Source organism: Choloepus didactylus, chromosome 17 (assembly GCF_015220235.1).
Source record: "Choloepus didactylus isolate mChoDid1 chromosome 17, mChoDid1.pri, whole genome shotgun sequence".
In the NCBI taxonomy this organism is placed as follows: domain Eukaryota; kingdom Metazoa; phylum Chordata; class Mammalia; order Pilosa; family Megalonychidae; genus Choloepus; species Choloepus didactylus.
Window position 1 is genome coordinate 16,999,640 of NC_051323.1, and position 9,877 is coordinate 17,009,516.

Genomic DNA, 9,877 nt, shown 5'->3' on the forward strand with positions numbered 1-9,877 from the left:
CACCTGCCTTCGTATTTGTAACACCAGCTTATACAGCTCTCAAGACTCAAGACTGTTCGTTATCCCCGATAGTTACGGTGACACATAAGGGGCTATGGGAGGGCCAAAGCGACGAGTGGGGCGAGTGACGGGGAAGAGCTGGCGGCTGCAGGCTGATCGGGTACCCCATCTCTAACCTGGCTCTTCAGACCTGCGCCCCAACTGTGCGGGGTCCTGGCAGCAGCAGGGGCTCCTCCCTACCTTCCCGGCTGCCCTGCCTACTACCCCGGGTCCCTAGGGGGGCAGGCGCTGCCTTGTCCCAGACAGCCCCGTGGCAGGGACCACAGTCAGCCCCTCGCCCGCAGTGGCGTCTGCACTCCCCACAACTGTCTGTCACTGCCCATCCACCTGCTGGACCAAACCCCCGTGGGCCTGTCCCCCGGCCCCATGTCAAGCCCCAGATCTTCCCAGTTGCCCCACCCGCCCCGCGGCCAACAACCCAGACCAGTGAGATGACCGTGCATCCCAGCTGGCCCCGGACAATCTCAGCTTCCACCCGTGGTGACAGGGTAACTGATAGCACTCCTTTCACTTTCAAAAGTGTTGCAAGGTGGACAATAAATTACAGGGTCGTCCTACCTACAGGCCACCAAGCAAATCCTGCCTTGTTCCTGGGCAACCCAGGCCCTCCCTCTGTGTGCTGGGCACCGAGGGGGAACCGAATCGGGGGCTTCCCTTAGGTAAGCCTGGGCTGGGGTCCCTTAGCACAAAGCACCTGGTTTCCTCATCTGTCAAACGAAGGGTCTGGACTAGATGATCCCAAAGGCCCCTTCTCTAGCTCTGATGCCTTACAGATAACCCCGCAAAACTGAAACACCATTGGCATCTCCGGTCACACACCCCCAGCGCCCTGCTGGGCTCAGGGCATGGACTCCAGAGCCAGACTGCCCGGGTTTGAACTCTGGCTCTGCCACTCACTGGTGTGTGCCTTCCGGCAAGTTACTGCCCCGCTCTGTGCCTCAGTGTCCTCACCTGAACGGGAGAGAGTAACACTGCCCACCCCTGAGGGCTGCTCGAGGCTGAGCTGAGTTACCACAGGAAGAGAGTGAACAGAGAACCGTCCTGTGCCTGTTTGTCAGGACTTCTGGGAGGCAAGGGGGAGAAGGAACTGATGGGACATGGCTGCAAGGCTGCGTGGACGGGGTTGAGTCACGGGAAAATTTGGGAGGAAACAGGAAGCAGGAGAAGGAAGTCCCTCGAATGGGAGAGAAGGAAAAGTGGTCACACTTTGAATGCCCTCACTTACCCCTAACGGCAGCTGTGGAATGGCTTATCTGGCTTCATTCCTTCTTTTATCAGATGACACATACGGAGATGCCAGGAGGAAGAGGGAATCCAGCCTTTTAAAAACACTGACCACCTCCACGGAGATGCCAGGAGGAAGAGGGAATCCAGCCTTTTAAAAACACTGACCACCTCCAGGGCTGGGATGCTGGGCCCAGGGTGAGGAATGTGTGATTACTCTCCACCTTAATTCTAAGATAAAAGTTTTTATTGAGGTCCCTCCAAGGAAGGAAGGTCGGGGAGATATGCAGACAAACATGCAAAAAGCACGAGCACCCCAAAAATAGGGCAGCTCTTCAAAGGAAATTACTTTCTCTGGCTACTGTTCTCACTCCTGGCTTGGTTTGGATAGGACAAAGGTGGGAGGGTGGGGATGGGGGCTGCCTGGGGAGGTGAAGTGGGGGTTCCAGGTGGAGGATCTCCACAGGCTTAGTCAAGAGTCCTGGATGCCCCAATGTTAGCAGGAAGATCCACACCCAACAGGCCAGGGTCTGTCTTTGAGGGACAAAGAGCTCTCCGCCAGGGCCCAAGACAGCTGGGGAACCTCTCCCCAGTGTGCCAAGTTCAACCTGCTCACGAGGTCCTGCTGCCCTCATGGGAAACTCCAAATATAAATGGGACCCAAACCCGCCACGGAGGGTGTGTTTCGGTCTCCCCGGCGCCAAGGAGTTGGGACTGATGCTGTGAATTGTCAGTGCAGCCAGGCTCTCCTGTCTCAACGGGGGGCACTTCATCCCACAGGTGGACTGAATGATGTACCCCAACAAAGACGTTCCTGACCTTAATCCGGATTCCTCTGGGTATGAATGCATCGGTCAATAGGACCCTCTGGGGATGTACTACCATTGAGGTGTGGACTCATTTGTGGATAGGGTCCTCTGAGATCCTATTTAGGTGTAGCCAAACAATCTGCATTATTGGAAGCCTCATGAGGAAAAGTCTGGGAGAGGCACAGGCAGGAGCCAGAAGCCAGGAAGTCAGAGGAAACTGGAAGAGCGGACACAAGGAGAGAAGGATCGCCATGTGACGGGAGGATGAGGCCAGTCAAGGAACCCCAGGGACTGTGGCAAGCCAGCGCCAAACCCTACAGGCTCCAGGGAGAGAGCATGGCCTTGCCAATGCCTTGGTTTGGGAAACAGTGGCCAATACACTCTTGTCATTTAAGCCAGCCCACTGTGTAGTACTCGTCACAGCAGCCCGGCAAACCAAGAGAGCACGCTACCTCCCCAGGGGGCCAAAGGGAAATGAGATAGAGGAAGAGCTCGGAGATGGGTCTCCTATGCCCAGGAAAGAGGTGTGAGAAGTTGATGGTGACACTGAGGACGCAGCCTTCGTCCCCAGCTTCAGGAACTCTCTACCCTTCCCCCTTCTCTGTCCTCTGATCTAAACCCTACAAACAACAGACAAGAGAGCACAAATGGGCCTGAACACACATGCCCTAAAAGAAGCCCTTGGGAATTATCCAGGCTGAAGTCCAGAAGGGTATTGCAGCACGAGACTCTCCAAAGATGTCTCTCTCTCGGTAATAATATTTAACACAAAAAGCATTGACTGTGTTCTAGGCACAGCTCCAAGAGCTTCACCTACATTAACTCTTTCTCTTTAATCCTTACAACACTCCTATTAAGCTGCTACCCAAACACTCTCTCCATTTCACAAGAGGAAGAAACTGAGGCTAAGTAACCGGCCCACGCTCAGACCTCTCGTTTAAGTGGTGAGCCAGGATCCGAGCCTGGGAGCCTGGCTCGAAACAGCCGTGCTCGCCACCTTACCATGCAGCCCACCACGCAGCCCACTGGACCAACCCCCGGTGGGTGTCACCGGCCCCTCTCCTCCCCTCCCCACTTCCCTGCCTGCCTTGATCAGTTTGGCTGATGCCGGCTGTCCGCGGAAACCCCAGCACAGCCAGGCTATGAGATTCTCCAGAGGACAACTGAACAGACATTTCTCCCACTGGCTTCCTGGGGAGCTGGTGCTGTCCCAAATTATTATTATTTTGGTTGAGGGCAGAGAAAGAGCCACTGGCTCCTGCCCCCGGGAAACCCCCACGTCAGTCAGAGACTGTGGGTAGGTGCAGACTCTCTGGTGCCTGCAGGACAGTAGGGGGACCTCACTTTAAACTCGTCTTCTGCAAAGGCCATTTCCTACCATGACTGGCCCGAGACTGAGGGTCCCCGAGTTCCCGTCCCAGCCAGCTGTAGGACCCTGAGCACTTGACTACTTGAGGTGGGGTGAGGCAGAATACGTTTTTCTAAAGCAGGGTTTCTCAACCTCTGTGCTGCTGATATTTGGGGCCAGATGACCCCTTGTCATGGGGGGTTGTCCAGTGCACTGTAGAAGGTTTGGAGCATCCCAGGGATGATGCTTGTAGCAATCACCCCCCCACCCCAAACCCCCCCACACACACACCTATGACCATCAAAAATGCCTCCAGACAACGCCAGATTCCACTGTGGGGGCAAAAATCACTCCCAGTTGGAAACTATGACTAAAGGAATATTTAAAAACAGACTTTGCCCTTGTAAATTTGGATAGGGTGGAAATTCTCGCTCTTTACAATAGTTAAGCTGAGATAGCCCCTCACGAAGAATTATCCATCCCAAAATGTCAATAGTGGCCAGGTTGAGAAATTCTGCTTTAGAAGTAAGAAAATCCCCACTTGGGGAATTCCTTCATTCTTGCTCTCACAAGCACTGGGGACTACCAATTTAATAGGCCAAGCCCTCGATCTTGGGGCTTGCCCTTATGAAACTTATTCCTGCAAAGGAGAGGCTAAGCCTACTTATAATTATGCCTAAGAGTCACCCCCAGAGAATCTCTTTTGTTGCTCAGATGTGGCCTCTCTAAGCCCACTCTGCCCCCTAAGGTGAACTCACTGTCCCCACCCCCCAAGTGGCACATGACACCCAGCACCCAGGGGTGTAAATCTCTCCTGGCAATGTGGGATTGAGAGAGCCTTTTTGGACCAAAAGGGGGAAGAGAAATGAAACAAAATAAAGTTTCAGTGGCTGAGAGATTTGAAATGGAATTGAGGGGTCATTCTGGAGGTAATTCTTATGCATTATATGGATATCCTTTTTTAGTTTTTAGTTTATTAAAATAGCTAGAAGGAAATACCTGAAACTGTTGAACTGTAATCCAGTAGCCTGGATTCTTGAAAATGACTGTATAACTCTATAGCTATCATGGTGTGACTGTGTAATTATGAAAATCTTGTGACTAACACTCCCTTTATCCAGTGTATGGACAGATGAGTAAGGAAATAAAGAAAAACTAAATAAACAAATAATAGAGGGGGATAAGGGGTATGGGATGTTTTGCGTGTTCTTTTTTATTTTTATTCTTACTTTTATCTTTTTTTGGAGTAATGAAAATGTTCAAAAATTGATTGTGGTAATGAATGCACAACTATATGATGATACTGTGAACCACTGATTGTACGCTTTGGATGATTATCTGGCATGTGAATATATCTCAATAAAGTTGCATTTAAAAAGAAGAAGGACAAGGAGAAGGAGAAGTTGAAAGAGAAGGAGAAGGAAGTAAAAACAGCCACTCTGGGCAAGGAAGTGTGGTGTGTGATATTACAATGCACACCATGAACTCTGGGATTTGATTTGCCACCCACCCCAACCCCATTGCTTTGAAAAGGCAAAGACAGACAACACACAGTGCTGGAAAACAAACCAGACTTGTTAATGAAGAACCTCTTATCAAGAGTTGGTCTTTTAAATGGGAAGCAACTGAAGCCAGTTTTCTGGGGCTCCTGAGTTCTTTTGGTACCTCAGATCTTACTCCAGCTGCCAGATTTTTTGAGAAAATTATTGTGGTTTGGGTTGCTCTGATCGTCTCTGAACAAGGGCCCACGGCTGCCCCCACATTCCTTATGGTGCTGGAAAAGTTCAACTCTGAAAAGTGATGTTAAAAAAAAAAAAAAAAAAAAAAAAGTTGGCTTTGGCTGAGTCTCAGAAGGAATTTTAATTCATTCAGGGTAGAAAAAAAAAGGGCTTCATAGTGCAACTTGAAGTAAGAGTTTGGCAATATAAAATAAACGATGCTCGGCAAAAGCTACACAGTATTCCTTCCACCATCAGTTGTCTTTTGAGCAGCAAAGGGACTAAGATGTTACAAACCAAACAAATGAGACAAGTTGTACTTGTCAATGTCAGTTAATTTGGTAGAAATTAATCTGATCAAAAATAATTTTATTTAGGTTTTAATCAGTACTTTACTTTGGGGACTTCAATCTTTATCTGGAGTCCACAGCACTCAAAACATCAGTACTCAAAACATATCAATCAAGGCTGGCTTCAGGTCCCTAGCTCCCCACCAAGCCACGGTAATCTGTACCTTATTTTGACTGCTATAGCCCAGATTAATTATACACTGCCGTTCTGTGTGTGCAAACCATCTTTTCTTGGGAGCCTTATCTCTCCCGAAAACTGAAAGTCCTCTTTCTGTTTCCACTAGAACCCAGAGAGCCTTGTACCCAGCGCAGGTTCTCAAAAAGCATTAAAATTCTTGTCTATCTTGATTCTCCGGGGCTCTACTGCATCTCTCTGCTCCCAAGATATCTCCCTCTCAAGTTCAGAGTCGAAACCACCCCTTGTGCATACAGCAAGCGGCCCAATGAGCTACCTGTCCTCTAGGATTGAAGTAAAAATGTCACCAGTCTAGGTGTTAAAGCAATTTTTGGTCTGTGGCTAAAAGAAGGGGTGTACACTTAGTTTCATGTCTAGGGTTAACCCTAAAGTTCATCTCTAAAAGACAAAAGTCCTGTATCCTGTCTACTAATTAAACCTCAATTAACAAAAAGAATCTTGTGTCTCTCCACAGACGTAAAAGCGTTGGGATTGCTGGAGGACAGGAAGCACACTCCCTCACTCACTGGAGCAGCCTCAGAGCATGCTTTGGGGAAGGAATGGCCCGTCTGTCCCTTCAGCCCTGGACTCACCCTCCCCCAGCTGCCTCCCACTCGCCTCCACTCCCTGCAGCCCTCGTTCTGCTTCTTTCTCCCGGAAGGTCCTCTACTTCGTTCTTGCACTCCCTGAGCTTCTCACCAGTGTTCAGAAGCTATGACTACAAAAGTAAACGGACAGTAGCCAATGCAGAGCCTTGGGAAGCTTCTAAAACGATCTGATCTGGCTCCAGAAAGGGACTGGAGACAGGGAAACCTGTTAGGAGGCCTCTGAGGTGCCCAAGGGACCAGTTGACAAGGGTGTGGCAATCAGAATGGAAAGTCATTGAAAATGAATCCAGGGTGCCCAGCCAGAATGAAGAGGGGAGTCCAGCTCCATTTTTGGATGTGCTGGGTGTGGGGTGCTGCCAACACACGAGTGGACCCACCCACTGACCAGGATGGAGCCCCTAATGTTCCCGAAAGGCAGGCTGGTGTGTGGTCACAGCACAGTGCCCTGGAGCCCAAGCGCCTGGCTTCATTTCCCAGCTCTTACAGAAAAGCTAGTGACCTTGGACTTCTCAGTGCCTCAGTTTCCTCACCCACAAAACAGTGATGATGATAATTTTATCTACCTCATAGGGTTGTTGAAATGTCAACAAGCTAATATAAATGAACAGCCTAGAACAGTGCCTGGTACACAGCAGGTGCTGCAAGTGTTTGCTCTGGAGTTCCAAAGTGTCAATGGGCTCATCCCTAATGGCACCAAACAGGGTCTCCATCCATCAGGAGACAAGTCATCCCGAAGGGTCAAAGACTTCCAGGCCCTCAGAATACAGCTCAGAACCTGTCTGATGATGTTATCACCAGGGAATTACAGAGGAGTCTAACTCAAGGCCTTTTCTAAAGACTCTAAAATTAAACATAGGCTACACCCTCCCCTCCTGCCTTCTTTCCTTCTCCAGCAGGCAACTGGAAAAGGTGCTTCCAACAAACTCCCCTTTCAGAATCTCTCCGAAGTAACTGCAGGTGAAATCCAACAGCTGCACTCACCTAAACTTGGGAGTCAAAGCCCCAGGCTCTGATACCTGGTAGGCCTGGTTCACTTCTGCCCCCATGGGTAATTTAGAGGAAATACACCCCAGTGTATAGACCTTCACAGGCTGAACAGTGGCTCCAAGTGTAAGGAAAAGCGTACAAGACGCCAACACACTGATGAGCTTACTAGCCCAACTCCAGGTGAATAAAACTGCTGTTGTCCTCTGCATTTTACAAAGAGAAATCCTGGAGCCAAAGAGGCAAAAAGTGGCTTGCCCAGAGTCTGGTGGTTAATAAACCACTGGACAGGGATTAGACACTCATCTCCAGATACCCTGGCTAATGAATTCTCTTCTTCCCACAAAAGGACCTTATTCCACTGCACCGTTCCTGTCCTGCCTTCCTTACTCCGGGCTCAGGGAGAGGAAATTTGTAAACTAAAATGTCCTGGGCTGATAACTGAAGGGCCTCCCCTAGATTAATGATCCTCCACTCTTGTTTCCTGGACTTGCCAAGCAAGGGATGACAGTCTTCCCCACCTCCCCTTTTGCTCTCTGAGCAGGTCCATCGAATGATAACGTCTACACGTTTTCCGCAAAATGTGTTCTCACCGGACACTGAAATTTCAAGAATGTAATTGAGCAACGCTCAGTCACGGCCTCACGCTACCCTATCCCCACCCCTACTCCCACCCCCACCCCCCAAGCCATCCCCTCCCTCAAATCCCAGCCGAGGCCCCTGGCCAGGAGCCAGTCCGGCAATCCCGGGCACTTCAGAATTCTCCATGGAGTGGCAGTACCCTGGATCTGACACGACCCCACCCCCATTTGCCCCGAGACCCCGAGAAGGGCGCTCCTGGCCCCGCCCGACGCTCTTTCTTATGTAAAAGACTGGGCCGCAGGGAGGGCTCCGACCCGGGAGGCTGCTGAGTGCGAGGTGAGCAGACAGGCAGGGGCCTAGGGCAGCAAAAAGCTAGTTTTCCAAACGACAAAAATCTCCGAAGAATCAGGAAAAAGGGGAGTTGGTCCTCTCCGAGTAACTTTTAGAGGCGAACCAAAAAGTAACGTCCAAAACCCTCCCCCAAATTGAAGGGAGGCCCCCGGGACTCAAGGCGGGTCGGTCCCAGGAAGATATGGGGGCGGGCGGGTGGGATGATCGCCCCTCGCGGCGCCTCAGTTCCGCGGAAAGAATGGGGTGCGCGGCGCCCCTGTGTCTCTCGCCGCTCCCTCCCGGGCCCGCTTCACCACAAGGCCGCGAGGAGCAACCAGGCGTCCCGGTTGTCTCCTAAACGCGGTCCTAAGGCGCCGGAGGGCCCCCCCCGGCAGCCCCACGCGGCCGCGGAGCCCCCTCCCCCGGCCACGATTCTCCCCACGTGCTCTCTCCGGAACTCGGGCTCCGGGAGAGGAGACTCTCCCACGTGGGCTCGGCAGTCATAGAGTACGTGCCGGGTGACCCGCCCCTCCAGGGATGAAAAAAAAAAAGGAGCGCGCTGGGTGACAGAGTGAGGGAGCCCGGCGGCGCGCAAGCCCGGGCGCCCCGCAAGCGCACACACGCCTGTGCCGAGCGGACGTGGCTTCTCACGCCGAGGAGTTTCCCCGCAGCCCAAACGTTTTCCGTGTCCCCGGCCCTGCAATGGGGGAAAAAGGTGGGTTCCCGCGGAGAGACCCCGCCGGGAGGGCCCCGGGGCCAGGCAACTTTCCCGGAGCGAGCCGCCGCCCTCGCCCGCGCTTCCTTACCTTCTGCACTTGGTCATGGTTGAGCTCGGTGAAGAAGTAGGCGAGCAGATGCGAGGCGATCATCCTGCCGCGGCCCGACGGCGCCCGGATGGGAAAGCGGAGTTGGAGCGCGTGTGAGGAGAGGCGGGCGGCGCGATGGAACCGCTGTGAACCGCGGCCCGGCCGGGAGCGGGGAGTCCCGGCAGCGCACAAAGAAGTGTAACGGTGATGGCGCGCCCGGCTGGGGGCTCTCGGGTTTCTAGAAACAGGTTTCCGGAGTCACAACTGCGAGAAGGCGGCCCAAGTATCACTCCGGGTGACGTGTCCGGCAGCCTCACGATCAAGGCTTTAACTTCGCACACTGGCTCACTAAGGCTCAACTTGGGAAGAATCGTCGCCCGGCTCCGCTAGGGCGATCGGGCTTCTCGGGCTCTCGGTCCACGCGCGATGCTCCCACGGCTTGGCCACACGGCGGTGCTTTGCGGCGGCCCTGGGACTCTCCTGCCCCGGAGTTTCGTGCAACAATGTGGCTTATTGAGGGGCCGCCGGCTCGCGGGCCGCCGGGCGGGTGACGCGCGCTCGCCTATTGGCTGTGCAGGGAGGGTGTGTGCGCCCGCGGGCCGCCGCCACCGCGGCACAGCCAATCGGTGCGTACAGCCGGCGGGTGCGGCCGCCCCGACACCCGAGCCGGCTGGCTGGAGGGGCGCGCCGGGGGCGGGAGGCGGGGCGGCTGGTATGGGACGTGTGGTCCGTGGCAAGCGGCTGGGGAGGAAAGGCGCGTGAGCCATCGCTGCGTCCGGCTCCGCCATTGGGTGGGGGGCGCGTGAGCGCGGACTCTGGGTGTGGGGAGGCTGGAAAGACGGGTCAGCCGCCCAGCATACGCCCTGCACGGGGAAAGAGACAA

The 9,877-nt window shown here is 53.3% G+C and overlaps 1 protein-coding gene across 2 annotated transcripts in view; it reads right to left on the reverse strand.

Moving 5' to 3' along the window:
* Positions 1-9,496, reverse strand: part of HK2 (hexokinase 2) — a 72,873-nt gene extending 63,377 nt beyond the window's left edge. The window contains exon 1 of one of the 2 annotated variants that reach the window (XM_037807103.1): positions 8,995-9,057. In XM_037807103.1, coding sequence (XP_037663031.1) covers positions 8,995-9,057 — 63 coding nt within the window. Of the gene's footprint in view, positions 1-8,994 lie in introns of both variants that reach the window. The other variant, XM_037807105.1, reaches the window with a different exon arrangement.
* Between the last annotated feature and the right edge of the window lie 381 nt (positions 9,497-9,877).